This window comes from Leiobunum rupestre, chromosome 2 (assembly GCF_980474605.1).
Source record: "Leiobunum rupestre chromosome 2, qqLeiRupe1.1.hap1, whole genome shotgun sequence".
Taxonomy (NCBI): Eukaryota; Metazoa; Arthropoda; class Arachnida; order Opiliones; family Sclerosomatidae; genus Leiobunum; species Leiobunum rupestre.
The window spans coordinates 47,204,454-47,227,472 of NC_143385.1; the positions used below are offsets into that span (position 1 = coordinate 47,204,454).

The window sequence follows — 23,019 nt, forward strand, 5'->3', positions numbered from 1 at the left end:
TTCGTTATACGTAGGAATGTGATTTACGAAAGGGCGACTTTCAATTCAAGAATCCAGCAAGACGGAGAGCCAGTGGAAGAATTCATAACAGCTTGCCGAGCTCAGATCGAGAAATGCAACTATGGCACGCTACAAGATGAACTTCTGAGAGACCGTATAGTCGTAGGAGTACGAGATAAAGCGCTATCGGAGAAAATGCAGCTAGATGGTACCCTGACGCTAGAGAAGGCCATATCCACAGCCCGTCAAGCGGAACAGGTTAGAAGACAGCAACAAGCTCTACATGGTTCAAACTTCAGTAATGGACCAACCGCCTCTATTGACCGATTACGGGGACAACCCAGCTCACGAAGAAACCAGAAGCCGTCGAAAAACCTCCGACACATCGGACAGGCAAGTCTTCCAAATAAAAGCTCTAGTAATTCTTATTTACCATCTTGCAAGAAATGCGGACAACTCGAGAGACATAACCGAGAAAATTGTCCAGCGCACAAAGCAGTCTGCCGAAAATGCAAGAAGATGGGCCATTATGAGCGAGTATGTTTGGGATCTGCAGCCCGCGAGGTCACCACGGAAGCAATGTCCAGCAGAGTCGGAGCGTTGACGTCAGACGTTTTCCTGGGTGAAATCACAAATACAAAGCCGGTACGAGGTTGGATGATAGACATCGGAGTAAATGGAGTGGAAATCCGATTCAAGATCGATACAGGCGCTGACGTATGTGTTATATCAGACCAAATTTATAATGATTTTCTTCAAGATTTACCATTGAAGAAACCTGACCGACGTCTATTTGGGCCGGGAAAGACTATGCTCCATTGCAAAGGCATGGTCGAAGCACGATTATCAAACAAGAACATTGTAATACACGACCAGCTTTACGTAGTAGCTGGATTGCTAATTCCACTGCTGAGCCTCGACGCCAGTGAAGGTCTTCGAATCGTTCAACGCGTCGACGAAGTGCAACTAACAGAATTGTCAACCGTAAGACCAATTGAAGAGTACCCGAAACTATTTACCGGACTTGGCCGAGTTAAGCGCCAATACAAGATAAAACTAAAACCGGGAGCCACACCGTATGCGATAACGACGCCAAGGAGAGTTGCGATACCGCTATTGACGAGAGTAGAAAAGGAACTAAAGCGCATGACTGAACTGGGAGTTATCAGCAAAATCGAAGAAGCTACGGATTGGTGTGCCCCGATGGTGGTGGTGATGAAAGATTCAGGAGAGTTGCGCATCTGTGTGGATTTTACGGTACTCAATAATCATGTTCAAAGAGAGATCTATCAGATTCCAGCGGTCGATCATATGCTTGGACGATGGCCGGGGCGCAGGTTTTCTCTAAGCTGGATTGCAACTCCGGATATTGGCAAGTACCATTGCATCCTGAATCCATACCATTAACTACTTTTATCACCCCATTCGGAAGGTACTGTTGCAATTGCTTACCGTTTGGTTTAACGTCAGCCTCTGAGCACTATCAAAGTCAAATGTCCACCTGCATCGAAGGAATCAGTAACGCCATCTGTATGCAAGATGATATCATTGTATGGGGTAAAAACGTCGAAGAACACGACAAGAATTTTAAAATGGTCCTCGAGAGACTGGCGGCAAACGGAATCACACTCAACAAGAAGAAGTGTGAATTCGGAGTGACCAGAGTTAAGTTCCTGGGCCATATAATAGATAGTTCCGGTATTCAACCCGATGACGAGAAGGTCCGTGCGATTACTGAGATGGAACCACCATCCGATGTCCCAGAGCTACGCCGACTGTTGGGAATGGCGAACTACCTTGGGAAGTTCATTCCGTGCATGGCCGAGCAACTTCAGCCGTTAACCAGCCTACTTAGTAAGAAAAACAGCTGGGTATGGGGTCCAGGTCAAGAAAAAGCCTTTAAATACTTGAAAACTACCTTAACAAACAAGCCAATCTTGAGTGTCTTTGACCCACAGAAACCTACTACCGTATCTGCCAACGCCTCGAGCTATGGGATCGGTGCATTTCTGAAGCAAGAACAGACCGATGGTACCCACAAGGTAATAGCCTACGCTTCAAAAACCTTTTCACCTACAGAGCAAAGATACGCCCAAATTGAGAAGGAGGCATACGCATTGACCTGGGCGTGTAAACGCTTTGAGGATTTCGTTACTGGAATCACATTTATATTGGAAACTGATCATCAACCCCTCGTCACTATACTCCAGTCGAAGCAATTGGATGACCTCTCACCTAGGCTTCAACGACTGAGACTTCGCATGATGCGTTATTCATATAAAGTGATATATACGCCGGGGAAGTTTTTAGTCACAGCTGATGCGCTATCAAGAGCGCCTCTCAAAGATGTCAATGATAACGAACTGCAGCATGAGCTTTCCGCTCATATTCAATTGGTAATGACGAACCTACCCGTGTCCGATACTAAACTCGCCGAATTGCTCCGGGGGCAACAGGAAGATGCTACATGTCTGATCCTACGACGTTACCTAGCCCATGGATGGCCGGATAAGAAGCACCTTCATAGCACTTGTATCAAGTACTTTGCCCATCGAGACGAAATTACAATCCAGGATGGTATCCTGATGAAGGGAAGTCGATTAATTATACCTATTTCCATGCAAAAGGACATAATGGCACGCATCCATGAAGGTCACCTAGGGATCGTGAAATGTCGTGAAAGAGCCAAGCAATCCGTCTGGTGGCCAGGAATATCACAGGAGATCCAAGAAAAAGTCCGAAGTTGCGAAAAATGCCTAAAAGAATCTCAAAATCATCGAGAACCACTTTTACCATCCGACCTGCCCGACCGTCCGTGGCAAGTCATAGCTATGGATATGTTGCATCACGCCGGAAAATGGTACCTTGTACTTTTTGACTATTACTCAAAATTTCTTGAACTTTACCAGATGAAGAATCAAACCACGAAAATTGTCGTTGAGATCTGCAAAGAAGTATTCTCGAGACACGGTGTTCCTGAAGTAGTCCGAAGTGACAACGGTAGTAACCTGGCAGCGACAAAAACCAACGAATTCGCCTCTTTCGCCAAGATGTATGGATTCCTCTCTATTACAACTAGTCCGAGATATCCCCAGAGCAACGGATTCGCTGAAGCCGCTGTCAAAATCTCAAAATCTTTATTAAAGAAAACAAACGACATTTCCTTGGGACTACTGGTCTACCGCTCAACACCAACAACCAATGGATTCAGTCCCGCCGAAATGCTTATGAACAGACGGCTACGAACTACACTTCCGACCACACCGTCCATGTTGGTACCCTCCATTCCGCCCGCAGCGACGCTACAGGAGAAACATATCGTCCAGAAAAATACCCAGAAAAGAAACTTTGATCGCCGCCACGCAGTCCAAGAGTTATCCGAACTCGAAGACGGACAAAGAGTATGGATAACAGACTTGCGGAGAGAAGGGGCAGTAGTAAGAAAAGCCGACGAGCCTCGATCGTACGTAGTTGGGACAACTTCAGGAACAATCCGAAGAAATCGACTCCATCTCATCGCTTTGCCAGACGATAATCAGAAGAGTACAGTCGATCCCGTAAACTACTCTTCAAGCATCGGTCCAGAGAACGTCGCCACTGAGCCAGGTCTTGGTAGCGTGGTTCCAGTTCAGTCACAAATCGCCGAACCTATTCAGAATCCTGTACCAGATAAATGCCTTCAGCAAAATCAGCCAGCGATCAACCCAGTCCAGCGAATCGCCGAATCACGACAGCACTCAAGCAACGAGTCAGCAAGTAACCAACAACCAACGCCGAAGTCTTCGAACGATCGGACAATTACTCGAAGTGGGAGAGTATCGAAACCAACCGAAAGATATGGTTGTTCAATTAAATATTAAATTGTAAAAGAATTAAAAACAAAAGGGGATGTGATGTCAGGTCATAGGTTAGTCTTATCTAAAGATAACGTTATCGGTGTTTATTTATCCCCTCTGTATTACGCAATACTAGCCTTATAAATACTCATGTTTTTATTTCTACGATATCCATTTCTGTACCTGCCTTCATCATGTAAATAAATCGTATTTTATCTAAACAACTTCGTGTAGTCACAGACATACGAAACAGTTGTCGACACTGTAGAGTTGTAAAAAAAGACTGATTTATTATTTCAACGACATCATAGAAGTTATTTAAACAACTATGAAAATCATTACGTTCACAAGAATCTACATCAACGTAAATTACGATTTTATAATAATTTTAAATTTACTAGCCTTGAAATAAAATAAGCTTGCCTTAGAAAGCTTATGTCTAATTGCTTTCCCTTTCATTTCCAGGTTTTTGTCTCTGAAAATTGTGTTCAGGCGAACTTTGGCATATAACGTAATTAGTTTTCTAATTAAACTATTGCGATGAAATCATGAAGGCCCATCCCCAACTCAACGTCAAACATATGGTCTTGAAGTTCGCTGATAATGAAAAACATTTATATTCCGAGACTAGAGTACGAGCGATTGACGCGCAGCGCCTCTAGGGGCGAGCTCGCGCGTAACTTGGTTAAAAGTAAACAACAATTCCCGTTGACGCTAATGTAAATGTAGCGATGATTTAAAGTAAATTAACAAATTGTTTTTAGGAAAAATATTTGATTAACATTTTTCCATAATAAATGAATTTAAAAGAAACCCAAAAAAGCCTTTCAGATATATTTTATCGTTTTATTTTCGAAATAGGCGGGCTCAAAGTTCATGCGTACGCCTAGATCAAAGATAATTTAAACTCGTACCCATGATTCGAAATCACTCTCTCGCGCGTTGCCGATAGGGTTTACCCACTTCCCGCTGGAACTCAGAAAAAATTCGCTCCATGGTTTGCGCCTTACTGCAACCGACGGAGCCCGATTTTTCTGAGGTCACGTGCCGGAAAAGGGTAAACACTTCGTAACAAAACCGTCAAAACGGCGTCAATGGGAAAGCTCTCAGTATTCGAATCTAGGGTACGAGTTTAAATTATCTATGCCTAGATATACATCTAGGGAGAGAGCGGTGATTCCCGGTGAATTTTAAATACTTCTATTTTGTACAACCTAGAATAATATTTTATAGAAATTATATGACAATTAAAATTAAATTACTTAAATTAATTGTTATATCGTAGAATTTTTAGTCACCGACGTCTCTCGTATGCATTGCTATTGAACTACTGAGCTGTCTTCGTTAACTGTTTCCCTAACGTTAAATATACGATTGCCTACCTTTTCTATACGTAGATTCTCTAAAATATTTTCTAAGTCCATTTAATGCCAAAAATCCCACATATTTCGTTATTTGTTTCGTATTACAATTAGCGTTCGCCATCATTTAACGATAGTTTTTTTTTTCAGTTTCAAAATACATGGTAGATTAAACCGAGGCTTAAGACTGGGCAAGATTCCGCGCCTTAAAATTTTCGTCTACTTTAAAGATACATTGCAAACGAACCAATGGATGAAAAGTTATGAAACTAGCTTTTAAATAAACCTTGAAACTTATTTCAAGTCATATTTATAATTCACTGATGACCAAATTCGCTAAAATTATTAATATCGTTTAGAATTACAACCTACTTTCTAAAATCTCATTTTCCATTCTAATACGCGCGTTGACAACGCAAACTTTACCTAGACGAGCAGCTGTTCGATTATATACATGGCGCGTTAAAAATATTATTTTTGAATGTTATAAAGCGATAAACGATTTTTCAAGACGATTTTATATTACATTTAATTTTTAATTATCGCCAATTTTACATTAATTTCAATGGGGGCGGGGAAAAACTTTTAACCAAGTTACGCGTGATCTCGCCACAAGAGGCGCTGCGGGTCATTTTCGTTTGAAACCGACAAAGCCTATAATATCACATACGTATGAAATGATCATTTTTATTTATTTCCGAAATCGGTTAGTACAGAGCAAAAAAACACGCAAATTTTTACCATTTTGAATTTTCCGCGGTTATGCCATGGCTATGCTTATAGACGCGAAAATCGCCAACACAAAAGTACCGCAGTGGCTCGCAACCTTCAAAATTTCTGCCGTAACCATGGCAATAATGTTTAACGCGCTTGTCAGATGGCGCTTATAGCCCGATTCCACCCTAATGGCAGCCTTCTAGTTTGCCCGTTTCCTTTGGGATTGGCGGAAAGCGCAGTGGTTCTAGTCTCATTTCGATTTCTATGGTTCTGCCAAGTAGTTTTCCCACATCACTTTTGTTGCCATTTGAAATATATTTTAATAGACAAGAGCTTAAATCATAAAATTTCGGAAATTTAATGGATCTAAGGTACCCCGAGAAGATAAATGGACCGATTGGTTATTAATTATACATATTTTCTAAGTTAATACCTCCGTTCTCAAAACTTCCCTCTCGTTGGACAGACTCGGAAAGGGGGGAGTGGCGATAGTTCATCCCCTTCAGAGACTAGTTACTAGTTACACTTTAGCATTATCAGTAGCCCTATCTTTGTTTTGCTTTTATCTAAAGATATCTACGCTTCAGGGTTAACCAAATATGCATTCTAAAAACGTAGCCTAGTCAGAACTTGATAAAATAACTTTAAGCTTTCATACAATGTCGCTCAATAAAGCTATAAGATCATTGGTATTACGTCCGATATTTGGCGTAAATAAGCTAATTCGGCCCCTGCAGCTACGGGCGTTCGATTTGGGTCGAGAAAATGTCAAGAATTTCCACGCTTCTCCATCTCGAAATCAAGGTTAGAAATGTTAAAAAATATGAAGTTATTTTAGCTAATACTCCTAGGATCATTATGATGTTTCAAATATTTACCAAAGGTCGGGGGAAGTTAAAAAGTTGAGATATTTCATTTTACGTTATAAAAATTCAATAAAATTATGGCGCTCGCTTGAAGGGCTGCGTTTTTATCTCATTCGCCTCTTTTTCAAATGATTTCAACAGAAACGCTACCGCCATCTACTATCAATTTCTGAAATTGATGCCCACTATTAAGCCTGTTGTGTTTTTGCGGTACATTTAAACCTGAATAATTTACTTGATAATAGACTTGGAGTGTACCAATTTAGTTTATAGAACGTTAACTTTATAATCCAAATATTGCTAATGAATTTCAATAGATGACAGGGTGTTTCAAACCAATGGAACAAAATGATGTCCAAGTGCAAACTGCTTCCAGATCTTATTTTATTTTTTCACGAATTCAACAGCAATAGGAAATTAAAACATGATAATATTTTTAAGCACGTCTGCGTTAATTATTTTACAAAAACCTGTAAAACCACGTAGCGGCCAACACAAGCAGCTCATTAACTGCTTGATTTTCGTCTGCTAAGCAGATCCTTTGTTTTTTATGATAGAAAATCCACCAGTTTAAAACCTTTTCACGTTGGCCGCTACGTGACTCTATGTAAACTAGAAAGGTTAATTTACTAAAGATTTAACTATTAAGCCTAACTTGAAATAAACTATTTTCAGTATTCTCTAATAAACGCACACCATACCGATGCAAGAAGATTTATCAGGGACCTACCAGGGCAGTTATCTTCGATTGGGCAGGTAGGGGCTGCTATATACTTTAAGGGGCAAAAAAAGTGGTGAGAGGAAAACTACGTGGCAGAATATGCTCTAATTGCATAGGGACACTGGAGAAAGGGGGAGCGAGTCATGATCTAGTTCAAGGAAAGTACACCTGTGGCGCTGCTATAAAGGTATTACTTTCAGAGACACTATGCAGTTTGTGCAGATTCTGCCACTTAGTTTTCCCCACGACACTTTTGTTGCATTTAAAATAATCATAGCCGAGACAAATATTTTAAAGTTAAAACATAAGGTACCGTGGTGGATAGTGGGGTAAATGCACCTTTGTTCACATTCGTTGACATATTCAACAAGGAAGGAATTTCCATTACCAACGACGAAGCCAGGAGACCCATGGGAGCCCATAAAAGGGTAAGGCCTTCAAATTATATTAACTAATTTTAAGCTATCTTAGAACAGATAGTTTTGTTAACGGGTTTTGCTGCAAAATCCCTAAAGAGACACTGGAATCAGAAACGTTTTCTCGGTTTAAACAATTAGAAATCAAAAATAATTTTCCTGCTGAACCTGATCCAATTTTCCTGTCAAAAGTTACTCTAAAATCGGAAATATTTTTTCCCATAAGTTTCAAAAAGACCCCACAATGAACATGGTTCCGCCCACGGAAGTGAACATTAGCAGGCTTTTGTAAATGTAATGATATAAATTTAATTCTTTGAAAAGCTACGACGTTTTCTAAATTGCACAACACCTGCACCATTTGCTACTGCTGCAGCAGCAGCAGTAGCAAATGGGTGAGAGGTTTGGTATCACTGATGGCTGGGAGCCGGTGGTTTAATTAACATTACCGCCATCTCAATATCTATATTCTTGTTTTGGGTTCTGCCACGTTGCGTTGCCCACGTGACCTTTGTGACTCTTTAAATAAGGCATCGGATCATCTTATAATAGGTGCACATTGAGAAAATTCTGGAGCTGGAAAATGTGAGACAGCAATGGATCAGCAAGAAAGGTTCTGCTCCAACCAAAGAGGATATCGACCGCATGTACTCCCGCTTTGTACCCACCATCATGTCGTGCATACACCAGCACTCCGAAGTCATCAGAGGTGATAGTTCTAACAATTATTCACGACTGTCCATCCTTTCTGATAACTACGCAAACAGGTGTGCCAGAAACCATGAGAAAACTACGTGACAAATATTATCTTAAAATTGGCTCCACCACTGGATTTCCCAAAGACATTCTCGACGTTTTAGTCGTGTCTTCACGGTCAAAGGGTTACGACCCAGAGGTCAATATCGCGGCTGACCAAGTACCAATGGCTCGACCATGTCCCTATATGGTTTGGGCGTGTGCCATGCAGCTCGGAGTTCAACCCATAGAGGCTATAATCAAAGTAAGAGTCAATAACATAGCTCTCGCTATCCAATAACTTCGGCACATCATGAAATAATAGTATGATAGTATTTATATACTAGGAACTGAAGTTCTTCTCATTGGGTGGCTGGATTTTCTTACGGTTTCGGCGTCGGTTATGATCTGAAAAATAAAGCTGGGGTTGAGTGTAGTAATAAAAATTTCCATATTTTAAGTAAATAAAATTTGGATAAATCTTCACCAAATCATGGTTTTATTTATGGAACGTAAATTTTTGATTTTGTGAATTTTCGAAACAAAAGATTAATTTCAGTTTCCCTCAAAAGAACAGGGTGTGCTTTTTTCCTACACAGTATTTATGAGCCCCAAAAGGGCGAAACCGGTCTATTGTCAAAATCTTTGGCTGAAATTTTGACTTTCGACATAACAAGATGTTGTTGTTTCAGAACTAGTCAAGTGTAATTAGCCATCTCAGTTTACATACAACTAGTAACGTAGCAGTCAACGTGAGAAGTTGTTAAGCAGACGATAAATCAGAAAGCTTCTTCTTAGCAGACGATAAATCAGAAAGCTTCTTCTTAGCAGACGATAAATCAGAAAGCTTCTTCTTAGCAGACGATAAATCAGAAAGCTTCTTCTTAGCAGACGATAAATCAGAAAGCTTCTTCTTAGCAGACGAAAATCCAGCAGTTTATGAGATTCTAGCGTTGACCTATATGCGCCTCAATGTAAACCAAAAAGGCTAATTACTTTCGCCATTTCAGGTAGACGACACAGTTGATGGTATAGGCGAGGGAATATCGGCTGGATGTTGGACAGTTGGAGTGGCCAAAACGGTACAATCTACAGACTGATGGTCAGCAATTAATATAAAAATTGTACTTCTTGCAGAGCAACTATGTGGGATTAACGGAGCCGGAACTAGATTCTTTGTCACCTGAAGAACTAGAGCGGAAATTGAATCGCTCTTACGAAATATTGGTAAATTCGGGAGCACATTACGTCATTGACACGGTAACTGACATGCCCTTAGTGGTGGATGACATCAACAGGAGACTAGCTAACGGAGAAAGACCATAGGGGTTTCTATTGTGATATACTTGACAACAGCGTCATCTGTTAGACAAATTGATAGCCCTTTCTCGTGGTTGATTTTCGTCGTCCGTATATTTCCTAGTTTCAAGAGGGTAGTCACTTAAAGGACCACACCGGCGTTTGAATCCCAGAATATTTTTGGAATCTGCTAACGCGAAGTACGGATTTTTTTACGATGGTGTTGCTTTTTGAGAAATCAGTTATACAAATTGTGGGAAATAACGGATTCACTTTAAGAAATTGGAAATAATTTAAACATTATTGGGATCAATAGAAATCGTAAAAAATGGTGAGAAATAACTGGAAATCGAACAATATTTTTAGAAAATCTATAATTTAATAACTCCACCTTCATCACTCAATCCTTGGACTATTGAATACAGGGACGTTTCGTTACAGAATTTCTTTAGCAAGTGCGAAACACTCTTCTTACTAACACTTTATCAGAAAAATATGCGCAACAGCGACTGCCCAAATGCGAAGGTATCACAAAGAACAGTGTGCACTGACCCTCTCGCGCCTTCGTATTTGGAGTCTTCTTCGTCAGACCCTCTCTGGGCCGCTTCCCAGGCTGAATCGACGAAAAGGGCAAAGTACTTCGGGCTCGAGAATATTTTTACTTTTCGGGCTATTGCCATTGAAACTCTTAAGATCTTAGGGCAAGGAGGGGTCGCGATTCGACGAGGGAAAAACGGTCACTTTACCTCTGGGTTCTTCTTTTCGTTACCGTAATGTAATTGTTATAACCAGGAAACTATATAGGTATACAATTGGTATGTCTAAGGAAGATTTTTACGGCCGTGATGAAGCTTGTAGAAACGGGCGGGTCTTAAAGCGGGAAAACTCACGAGAAAAACTCAGTAAGCCTAGTCATGGTTGTTATAATATTAGCTTACCTGATTATCTCTTTTATAACCATACAAATACCTGAAATTAGGTATCACTACACTTTCGCGAAGAACATTATAATTACTTCAAAATATTAAGTACGATAACAAATTGTGATTTTTAAATCCATTGTTTTATAAGCCTTTTTTGCGCGGGAAGATCGCCTTTTTGTTACCATGACGACGCATTCTTTTCGCGTCAAATGAATTTAAAAATGTCGTGTTAAGTCTTACACTTGACGTAGTTAAGCCCCGCCTTTTTCTCGACGCGCTTTCATATCACCGTCCCAATGGAACCTTAGACATTCTAAGTGTATACCTCTATAGTTTCCTGTTATAACCCCAATGTTTGAATAAAATATAATAAAGGAGGACTAATTTTGGTGTCTAAGGCCTTTGGCCGACACCATAAGTTTGTTCTAAAAAAAGGAGCAGCGATGTTTAAAAACATAGAGATAGAAAATAGAAGTTGACCGCGAGTGCCGACCCCCTTTTCGCCAATGTAGGAAGCCATGAGATGGGCAGATTACGTGGCGCCATCGACGCGCGGTGAAATGAAATACATTATGCCTTTTGGAAAATCAACAAAAGAAGGATAGATGGCGTTGCAAATTCTGCCCATCTCCGCTTTCATACATGCGTGGGGGGGGGCTGATTTTTCCCGGTCAAAAACAGGGGTGCCTTAACGCAGTAATCTTCCCTCTATTTCTTTTCTATCTCTATGTTTAAAAATCTATAGATGCAATATATGGAACTACGGGTTTTAAATGACAACTTGTGATACCTTCGCACATGCGCAGAGTGAGTGACGCAGTTTTTAGTCAGGAGAGGGATGGGAAGAAGTGTTTTAGCGTTTTAGGGGAGCCGAATAGAGTCCGACGCGGAGTAAAAATGACCAGCGGACGCGTAACCTATTTTTAGAGCGCTTAGCGGCGGCGTGCCGACATTTTCTTTTCGGCGGCGGCTTTAATCAAAGGCTGCGGCGTTTGCCGGCGTAAGCATTAAAAATGAATTTAATATAAAAATTGAAAATAATTTACAAAAGGACTAGTAACTGACGTGTGCCTTCTTTATTACAAAAGAAGTTACCAGTGCTACGGTTTCCATACCTTACAAATAAAGTTTGAGGCTTAAATTTTTAAAACTATGAACAATAATTTGGTTTTGAAAAGAATTTCGGCGGCGGTGTGCCGAAAATTAAAATAAAAACCGGTGCGCCGGTGGATCAACGGTGGCGTCGGGCTCTAGAGCCGAAAGGTTCGTGTATTAATTAGTCCTAACCATAGCCAACTAAGATGTCTTTAATAATTATAAAGTAACGTGACCCAACCAAAACAAGGACACAAGAAGGGCTTAACAAATGTTATCGAGAAGGTGGCTTTGATGTCAGCTGAAAAAATACACATGAAATATTATATTGGTTATCAGTTTACAATAAAAGTTCATTACCAATAATTTTCATTTTCTTAAAATATTTGAAATCATTGCGTTTTATAGCGTTCTAAACTCCATATCTTTATGTGCGGTTTTTTCAGCAACTGACTAATTCTTCATTGGTGCAGCTTTATCTCTAAAATATTTTATTGTCCAAATTGCACCCTTCAATCAAATTTTCTAAATAATTGAAGTTCTTATTAATTTTAATTTTTGGAAATTTATTATTAACAACAAACCATTTTTGAATTATCAATTAATTATAACAGTCCCACAATAGTAACGTTTTCAGTACAACGATCGAAATTTTCGTCAATCCCTTTTTAAGGGCTGCCAGCGATATGATCATTTTTTCCATTACAAATATAGAAAAGTTTGTCCATTGTGTTAGCAGAACGCCTCTAATACCTTACCTAATAAAAAAATCGTATCAAAAAACATTTTCAGTTCAACGGGGTAACTTTTCATTTAAAAATGGTACAATATGGATTTTCACCCATTTGGGATTAAAGGCGTTTTTCTTTGGGCTGCTCCACCTACCCCCGGAGTGCTCTAAAAGTCCTGCAATGAGAACCGCTCTCGTTTGAATGGCGACATCACGCGTCTTCCGAGTGGGCGCTGAGAGCAGTTTCTGAGAAGCCCAAAGAAAACGGCATAAGATAACATCTTCGATAGTAAACTTCCACGCAAGCCAAGTCAAGGTTTGACTAGGGCGCCACGCGGTTCCGAAGTGGAGCTTATGAAATATTTTGAGGTAAATTGTTCTTCCTATAAATTAATGAAGATATTTTGAGCTGAATGGTTTAGGACAGCGGTTCCCAATTTCTTCTTGCTATGGAACCCTAAATTATGCAACTAATACTGGCGGAACCCCAACTCATTTTGTTTACTCATCTTAGAAGACTGTTGCCACGTACAAAGATGGTTGCGCTGCGAATTCTCTGAACCCCTGTGACCCTTCCGCGGAACACCTTTTGGGAACCGCTGGTTTAGGATATACCGCGTTGAGCAAAAAAAAAACATTTTCGAGTTCTACGGGAAAATTTTGTTTCTAAAAACTGCACTACTTCGATTTTTAAAATTCAGTCTGGCTACACTGAATGAAATTTACGTAGACTAGCGACAGCGAAATCCTAATAGTGCTAAATGGTTGAAGTTGTATAAACTTACTTACTTTTTTTCATCGAAAGTATACGACAACGCAAGCTAAACGCATTAAACTATAATTTAAACTTTTAACTTACCAGATAATTCTCATTTTATCCACACAGGAAATTATTTTTGCGACGAACAATGTAAGCCTTGGCCATGAAAAAGAGTTTACATTGAAGTGTGCAATTGGACACGCGAAGTAATATTTATTGCCAAGTCAGCTTGAGACTTATTGAATTTGAAGAGTATCTGCTGATACGTGTTACTATCGTGTTTGGAGCGAAATAATTAAGATGTCAATAAATAATTATTGTGAAACCCAAATTCCACAACCTCGAAGTTGCCAAGTAAATGACGTAGTTCCACAACCCCAAAATTGCCACCTTACCAAACAGGTGACTCAGCCCTTGAGTTGTCAACTCACTGAGCAGGTCCAGCAACCCCCTAATTGTCAACTTACAGAGCAAGTACCACAAGCTCCCAGTTGTCAAATTAATGAAGTCGTTCCACAGCCCCCTAGTTGTCAAGTAAATGATCCAGTTCCACCAACTATGACCATACCATTATCCCACCCACGAACTGTTCCATTAACCCATTCACTTAAGACTTGCGACCAATGTGACTTTGCAACAGCCTACAGGAGTGTTTTTGAAATGCATCGTAAGGTTCACTCTGAACTTAAACCGTTTAAATGCGAAAATTGCAAGTTCGCGAGTGCATATCAAAGTGTTTTAGAAGCCCACAAAAAGATCCATCTTGCACCAAAACGTTTAAAATGTAGCAATTGCAAATACTCTACACTTGACCCTGAAGAATTTGCAGAGCACAAAAAAGTTCATTCCATCGCAAAGGTGTTTGCATGCAAACACTGCAACTATACAACAACTTTAGAAAATGAGTTGTGGTCGCATCAATTGACTCATGCCACCAACAAACCATTCCGGTGCAGTCAATGTGTATTCTCAACCACTTTTCAAAGCGTTTTGGAAGTTCATCTTAAAATGCATAGCAGTGTTCCTAAATTTGAATGTTCCCTATGTTTTTACACAACTCATCTGCGGGCTAACCTAATTAACCATAAAAAAATTCATCCTCCAGGAAAACCATACCGTTGTAACCATTGCGAATACACCTCAATGCGTAAGAGTTCAATTAAAATTCACCAAACAGTACATAACTCTGTTAAGAAGTTTAAATGTTCGCAATGTAGCTTCGCAAGTGCAAGAAAAAGTAATTTAACAAAGCATAAATTTATCCATACAAATCTTAAACCATTCAAATGCCATCACTGCAAATTTACATCAGCGTATAAAGGTAGTTTGCAATTGCACCTCAAAACTATTCACTGCAGCGAGAAAATGGGTGACAAGAACTATAACTGTAATCAGTGTGCCTTAATCTTAGCAAGGAAAAGTGAAAATCGCAAAGAAAAACCCACTCCAGTTGAAAAACAACCCAGAAGAAAGCGTAAACCACCTAAGGCACCTCGAAATGATTCCAGTTCCACTGATCATAATATAAGACCCATTGATAACGTACATAACCTTTCCAGACAGGTTAATAATATTTCCCGAAATGTTGGCAACATATCGCGACCCATTAACAATATCGCAAGGCCTCTTAGTAATATAGCTCGGCCAATTTGCAGTGTTGCAGAATGTGGTGGCACAGGTGTCATTAACAATCCCGTATATTACGGGACAAATATGCAGTCGGCCCCACCCATTCCTAGTCAAATATGGCATCACGGCCAGGATGGTATCAAAACTTGGCAGTGCTTGTAGTTAAATTATTAATTGAATAACTTAAAGGGTTAGAGTTTAAAGTTTGACTTTTAAGCTTTGGACAAATATTGGCCATTTTTTAACCAATAATTTGTCAAATTAACAGTTTACTCCATTGTCCAAATTTTGGGATTTAGGAGTTAAAAATTGAAAAAGCAGACGACGCTTACCTTATATATTTTCTTTAGACATTTGGCTTTTCAACCAGCCTTGGAAATAAGGATTTTTTTAAACTGGTCCTTATGACCAGTGACCCCCTAGAATAGGAATTATTAAACTGGTCCTTCTGACCAGTGACCCCCTAGCATATGAATTATTTATAAGCCTAAAAAAAACCTATACTACATGTTTAGAAGTTAGATTATGTTGGTAACATTAACTTTACACGTATTCAAAATACTTAAACTTTATTTTATGAGTACCACAAGAATAGTACAATATAGTACTATCTCACCTAAGACTACTACCAGAGCCTAGAAGACCCTCGTAATTTACCGTATTATCTCTCTTTCTCTAGGCCCCGTAACTCCAGAGTCCCCAGTCCGTTACCGCGTAGCCAGGTAGCCTACCCAAGGATCCTATATGCTAGAAGGATAGGTAGCCCTCCGGCCAGCCCATGTTTTCAAAACGCCGGCAGCGCCGTCGATATTAAGAGAGCCTCTAAACGTGGGACGTCTTGTTTCTATTCCCTCAAGGACAAATTTTGGCGGTGCTTCCTCCATGTTTTGTCCTTGTCGGAGTCTAAAGACGGATTCTCTATCGCGCATGACCCACCGACGGCGCTGCCATTTTTCGTCCCTCGCCTCATATCCTTCTAACATATAGGATCCTTGACTCTACATAAAACCTCGACGTGCGGCCGCGGCGGTAGTAAGCGGAGTCGCTATACATAGAAATCCAGTCAATAGGGAAATCAAAATTGATATAAATCTTGGATTAATAGGTCATCTCCCATTATTTGGAATTATTAAACTGGTCACCTTCTGGTTTTTTGTTTTTATTTCGAATTAATAAACTGGACACGGTGACCAGTGACCCCCCAAATTTTGAATAAATAAACTGGTCTGAGCAATTAATTAACTGGTCTTTGACCACCTGACCACCGTTATTTCCAAGGCTGTTTTCAACAGGTACTTGCATGAGGAATTTTATAAGCTAAATTATAGAATCTTTCCCGCAGTGGTGTTTGTAAATTTTTATTGTTGCTAAAACTGTCTAACATTAGGGTAACTGGGACAGACAAAGTCACTTAAATGTCTTGACCAAAAAAATATTTTTTTCTAAACTTCTTCCAGGATGCTACAGTGCTAAGTGTTCTGCAAGCAGCTGTTTCAGTGTTAATTATCCTACAATTCTAGCGTAGTGGCAAACTTGGACCAGTTCCCTGAAAGCGCGAAAAGCTTATTCCCATCCCTCTAGCGATGAAAACGTGTACCTTTATTTGCGCATGTGCAAATGGGTCATATGAATTTTTCCCTGATGAAAGGCCCTGACATTGAACAATCTTGGTGAAAAGAGTAGCCACTTTATCTTCTATACCTCATATCTGGCCAATCATATTGTGAGATTTCCCCAGGCCCTCTTAGCACTTTTTCGCTGTTATAAGTGGGTGCCATTTGAGTTAACATAGAGCGAGAATATTTATGTTAATTGAAGTTTTAATATGGCGAATCGTTTTCGTAGCAGATGACAATTCTGCATCTAAAGAACTTCTCGTGTTGGCCGCTAATGTGACTCTATATGAAATGAAAGAGTTAATTAGTCCGAGTGCCAAATGCCCCAGACTTATGTTTATGATTCTCATTGTTAAACAGTAAAATAAAATTACAGTTTTAATATTTTGAGTATGTACTAGACGGTCTAGACCAATCATCTACGGCACAAAGTTAATGTTGTACTAGGTTAATTTTAGCAGTGGGTTTCTCGCGCTTCTCGTTTCAGCGAACTTTAAAGTAAAACTGGTATCTCTAACCCTTTAAATTTGATCGTATGGTGTATGTGTTTAGAAATATTATTAGTATTTATCAAGCGAATTTTCTTGTGCTCTCAGTTTTGTATGAATGTAACCCGTCAGTAATTTCACTGTAATAATATGTATGAGGAAAACATTGCATACTGCCAGAAGATTATAATATATCAACTACGAAAATGAAACATGGACGTTTGAATGTTCGAAGTACATATCTTGCGTACAAATGCGGAAGCATACACCGCGTCACGACTGAAATTTTATGTCGTTGATTTCTCTGCAATAACGATATAAAATGTAAAAATTACACTGCCTCAAGATACTTACTTATTTCTGACCCATATGTTTTAGTAAGTAACTATATGATGTATTTCGCCACGCGCTCGTTCTTTACACCCAGACGGTTTTTTTTGAAAAATCAGCTCGAATCTGTGACGTTTCAAGGGAATAAGTTCAGCAGTATAGGTAGATATGTACTTTTTCCATCGAAATATATTATATACTTCTGATACTGGTAATGTTACATTGTTAGAATTCTTTCAGCGTTATAATTGTGAACATGAAAGATTTGTATGTTAATTAGAATGGACCTCTGAACGTTTTTATATTCAAAATTATTTCATTTAGCCGCTGATTGTACATTTTTGTAAGTTCCACTACCTAAAATCATTTTTAAATGTTCCAGAACCTGAGTTCCAAATAAACTATTTCTAACTATATTGTTTGTCTTTTTCATAAAGATAAGTTTCCTGTTTCCCGATATTCAAGTTACCATTCGGAAAAAAAAACACGAAATTGGGTAACTTTCATGAGAATGCGAATAGGATTTCATTTCAGGTGGGGTTTAAACTGTTTTTCCAGTGTTGCCAAGTTCTGGAAATAAATTAGCTTACCAAGATAAGAAAGTAATTATCGTACACCCGAAAATGGGTGGTAAATTTGTCGGAATATTGACATTTAACTTAGTCGTTAGTCGAAATTATATTTATGATAAATCATAATTTTTAATAACGGTTAAAAAGCGTTCGGCTAAAAAATGTTATTAATATTTATCATTTTCACCGGTTTTCTTCCAAATAATTTTAGTACGTTATCGTACGCTGAATCTGAATTATCAAATTAACGTACTACCAAGAGACATAGAAGAAAAAGAGTCTGCCTCGACGCTGCCTCCGTGTGCCATGGAAATTTCCAACTTTACCGTTATGTCCTTTTTCCCCTTGCGCATGATTACATTTGACGGGCGTAGCACTTGGAAAATGCGTAATTCGTGAGTTTGCCACAATTCCTACTAGGGTCGTTAGTGTCCCGGGTACTATTAAAAAAAAAACGATTGGAATTGGAACTATATGATTGGCTCGCTGGTATACGGGGTAAGAGGGAGGCTGGCGAAATTTTCAGGAAACCTATGGTAGTCTTTATTAGAAGCTAGTGGAGGGCTCTCGAGGCAGACTCTTTTTCTTCTATGTCTCTTGGTACTACTACTACGTAGTTAAAACTATCGGATCGCACCAAAATTCGCTTGACATTATTGATGTTAACGATAATTATCGTACGCCTGGCAACTCTGTGTCCCTCACTTCAATACACCCTTGTTAGTTGTAGCGTTGCCTCCGTTATATAACGGAGGCAACGGTTGTAGTCGAGCCAGCTAAAATCTTTATAAGCGCCGGACGTATTTAGCATAGCTTTTCAAAATTTCATGACGCCACTGCTTTTGGACTTCGTTGAGAGATCATTTTAAATTAGCCTATTAAAGTTTTTTTTTTGCAAAATACGCGGTCATAAATCGAGGATTGGAATTCTTATACCTTATATCATGACTATCTAAGGTTTAAAGTACAGAAATCAACAGTTATAAAATATTTCACCTAACTAAGGACAAGATTCGCATTTTACAAGTCAAGAATGAAGCACTTATCCCTGGAAATAATTTATTTAACTTTCTTCACAGTAGCATTAGGCGGGAGCACCGATAACGACAAAGGTAAAATCATGAGACAACGTTATAAATGAAATTAGGTCCGAATTAAGACTGTTAGAGGCCCTAATGGCGATGTATTAACGGCTAAAGTTTCTTAAATGGTTATTAATAATAATCAGCTGGGCTAATATCCAAGGCACCACCTTAGGCCTAAGTCATGAAGCGAGTTTTAAAGCCAATAATTCAGGTGGCCGTGTTACAATTCGTAGGAGGGTGGTGGTACATGTCAGCAGGTGCCACTAGCAGGCTGGGCTAATTATTTCTGTCGCCTCATCTCACCTAGTGCTCGGCATTCGATTAATTTTTATCCATGAATAAAATAAGCTCGGCGATATTTAAATAATATTTATTTAAATAACCAATCGTTGAATAAAAACTGTAAAATGTTTAAATAATCGAAAGTGAATAAGCCTCTTATTTAAATAAAACAAACAATTATTTAAATAAATGCCACTTTTATTCAAATAAATGCTTGGCTCCGTAAAAACATAATTAAATAAGTTAAATTGATATTCTTTTTACCAACGTTTTTTAAATAAATCTGAAAATTTGTGGATAATGAATAAACAATTCCGAGCACTACTCTCACCATCTGTCCAAAATGCACCGTTATAACACAGCTGATATTTATAGCCTATCACACCAGCGCCACTGTTTGATTCCCTGCAGTTTCTGCCACGTAGTTTTCCTATGCCTTTTTTTTTTGTTATCCTTTAACTGACCATTTAGCTCAGGTCCCATCTCGTGATTTTCTCACTAAAATTCGTACCCTTCTGTCCTTTAGAAGTTTGAAGTTTCTCAAATCTCTCAGGTACAGATTGACTGAAAGGTCGAGGCAGTGGAGCACCTAGGGGGGGGGGCAGCCTCCCACAGGAAGAAGTAGAAAATAAACATGAACGAAACCTTCATTAAACTGCTTTTGCTTATCATTACCTAAAACTGTTTTGAGACGCATCACCCCCCCCCCCTCAGAAACAAATCCTGGGTGCGCCACTGGGTCGAGTTACCAAGGCTGGTGTTTTATTTGCTTTGGTGTGAAAAATTGGGTGTAGGAAATGGTGGATAGTGGTTACGAATCACTGTGGAACTTGGTGGTTGTTCCTAAATAAAGCTTTAGGGACTGTTCAAATCGCCAACCACCAACTGGAAAGGTGTGATTGGTAATAGGTAAGACGGCAGTGCCGATGCCTGTTATGGTTCGCGGACATAGGTCGAAAATGTTTGTTTAGGGCGAGGGCTACCGTTATTAAAGGGAATATAACCTCTGGTATTTCTGTCGCCCTCCGAGGGTTCCAATATTTTCCGCTGCCTCCCATGGCTTTTCACACTTGCGGCGCTGATAATCGTTGATTGTGAAGGGAATAAAGGAAATTGATGGGGTCTTCCATAAAGAACGCGTTGGAGGTTCTATTCCCTTTAAGGTAAAATGGAATTTGCGTCTCAATGATAGCTGCGATATTTTTCAGTATGACGATAGGAAGTCCTTGACTCATCGTCTGTATGAGTCTATTCTAGCATTCAGGAAATTTTAAAGGGATTATAACCGCCAACGAAGCACTTAACAGCAAGAAAATGTCGCGAGAAACACTAGATGTAAATTGCTCTCATTGATCTCATCATTCACTGGGCCCTAAACGTTCGTGTCGATTGGAGAAAAATACATCTTATTTTATGCAGCTATTTAAATATTAGTAAAAGTAGAATAGATTACCCCCCTTCGTATCTCGTGATAGCAGATCCGACCAATAGGCTTCGAGCTTAGGAAATATAGCTCCATCTTATGACTTTTTCATTTGTCTGTAGCAGACGCTAGATCAGTGGCGTAAATAGCGCTCCCGCAGAACCCGCGGCGCGGGGGGGCCCCCGAGAACTAGGGGGCCCCCAAACGTTTATGAATAAAATCGGTGCTATTTAAAAGGGCCCCCAAGTCGTTTTTCGCGGGGGGGGGGGCGGAGTTCCTAGTTACGCTACTGCGCTATATCATAGGCACTACCTCAGAGAAGATAGCGCGGCTACGCCACCTAGAATAGTTTCAGTCGCGATATCTTAGTTGATAATCTATATTATAAAACTCCAAGACCCTTTGGAAGTTTGGCTGGGGAAAGGGGTACCATGGAAATTATCACTTTGGAAAAAGGGGGAGGGGGGCCTTAACTGGGGTGGTTCGACTACGGGGGAGAGAAAGAGACTAGTTCTGGCCAGCGGAATATTTTTGGGAAGTAAAGTACAATAACACAAATAACTTTATATGATTAATTAATGTGTCCTATACGGACGGGCCCTCAGCTAGTCCAATATAACAGTTGGAAACCCGGGCCCGTCCACCAGTTTAGTGTGGAGAAACAGCACTGCCAGAAAAGTAATTATCATCCGGACGAAACAAAAATAGCAGTGTTGTCCGAATAATATTATTCTGTTTGAAATCCACCGAAAACCTTACGTTAATTCTTACGCCAAATGTGCAAGTATTTTCAATGATATTTATCAAACGACGATGTGGCCCTTTATTTTGTATTTTTAGGAGATAAAAGAATTTGCGAGAAATGCAGGAGTAGCTGCGACGAAAGCCAGACAATATTTGAAAGCTTGATGGTAAACCCAAGTTTATTTATCGCTATGCCAGGAATGAAGTCAGTAAAGGTTTACGAAATGAATCCAATTTGCACGAAGAATCCTCCGGGCTGCGAATGCGAGATAGTTGCATCTTTCACTACAAACCCGCTAGACACCGTTAAGGGTGTTTTAGGCGAGGGAGGTCCAATTACGGGTTTATTGACTTAAAATGTTGTTACTTTAACTGTAATTTTATTGGATTCAAGTTAAATAAATTATCGCAAAGAGTAATTTACATTTGCGAGATCTGAAACAACCATATTAGATTTTGTAATGAGTGAATGCAATTTGCTGGTTTCTACCTTTAGTATGCCGTTCGGGATTGGTGGGGTCGTTACCACACACGACGTCAGTGTTATCATCAATTAAGGCATATGTGGCTGAAAAGCTTTAAAGGTCGTTGACACCTAAAAACGTTTTGGACCTGATTACGTACAACGCAATCGAAATTGGTGTTAGTGTAACTTTCAGTAGCCCCGCCAGCCAGTGGCGTAGACAGAAATTCGTCAAGGGGGTCGAAGTATGTGAATATTAAGAGGGAGTCGAGAAGGGGGTGGGAATTTAGTACAGTGAAGGGTAGGCCCAAGGGAGGGGTCTGCGCCCGGTAACTCCCCCCTCCCCCCTTGTCTACGCCACTGCCGCCAGCGGTAGGCACGTGCCTACGTTGAAATATTTCTGGCCTACTTTGGGGGCCTTCAAATTTTGAAATGTGCTTATATGGGTTCCTAATATTAGAACCAACTACTTGCAAATTAATGTATTCACCGGTTTTTGAATTTTAAAGGCCTAGGTTTTCTTCTGCCTGTCACCCTGGATATTTACTTGCCCTCAACGCTCCCCTTGCATATACGCTTACCGCAGCACGCCTTTTTGGAGAAGGTCCGGCGGCGAAAGATGGTAAATCTTTCAATTACTTTTTAGAAAATACATTATTTTGATTAAAATGATTCATCACGGACCCAACCCTTCCTTCAAAGATTTATTTCTAAAGTGGATTTGTGTACATTGTTAGAAGTACACCTGCGACGTTTAAAAAGGGCGGATAATTAACTACTAGCCTTTTCAATGCTAATTAGCTATTTGTAGTTACTGTTTTGAAAAAGCCTTTTTCAAGGGTTTTAGTAGTAACTACTTTTAAACAACCCTTAAAGGATATTATTGGCTTTAAAAGTCGCTCGAGTGGTGCCTAACCTAGCTGATTAT

At 39.7% G+C, this 23,019-nt stretch overlaps 3 protein-coding genes across 7 annotated transcripts; all 3 read left to right on the forward strand.

Annotated features, from left to right (window-relative positions):
- The first annotated feature begins 6,548 nt into the window (after positions 1-6,548).
- LOC149957665 (uncharacterized) lies at positions 6,549-11,339 on the forward strand. Its single transcript, XM_090164876.1, has 7 exons — positions 6,549-6,718; positions 7,456-7,536; positions 7,811-7,929; positions 8,470-8,626; positions 8,685-8,917; positions 9,663-9,734; positions 9,790-11,339. Exons 1-7 carry the CDS (start codon positions 6,574-6,576, stop codon positions 9,976-9,978), a joined length of 996 nt encoding a protein of 331 aa, XP_090021002.1. The 5' UTR covers positions 6,549-6,573; the 3' UTR covers positions 9,979-11,339.
- Positions 11,340-13,424: 2,085 nt separating this feature from the next.
- On the forward strand, positions 13,425-17,805 carry LOC149957666 (uncharacterized). Of its 5 annotated transcripts, none has more exons than XR_016478496.1 (2): positions 13,425-16,438; positions 16,546-17,805. XR_016478496.1 is itself a non-coding variant. In XM_090165677.1 (2 exons), the coding sequence occupies exon 1, from the start codon at positions 13,760-13,762 to the stop codon at positions 15,248-15,250; it is 1,491 nt and encodes a 496-aa protein (XP_090021803.1). In that variant the 5' UTR covers positions 13,425-13,759; the 3' UTR covers positions 15,251-15,278; positions 16,546-17,805. The 5 variants fall into 5 exon arrangements, 4 of the variants coding, with proteins under 4 accessions (XP_090021803.1, XP_090021804.1, XP_090021805.1 ...); XM_090165677.1 differs by having other exon boundaries at positions 13,425-15,278; XM_090165678.1 differs by having other exon boundaries at positions 13,425-15,001.
- A 1,227-nt stretch (positions 17,806-19,032) lies between these two features.
- On the forward strand, positions 19,033-21,984 carry LOC149957667 (uncharacterized). Its single transcript, XM_090167122.1, has 2 exons — positions 19,033-19,206; positions 21,725-21,984. Exons 1-2 carry the CDS (start codon positions 19,128-19,130, stop codon positions 21,982-21,984), a joined length of 339 nt encoding a protein of 112 aa, XP_090023248.1. The 5' UTR covers positions 19,033-19,127.
- Positions 21,985-23,019: the final 1,035 nt, after the last annotated feature.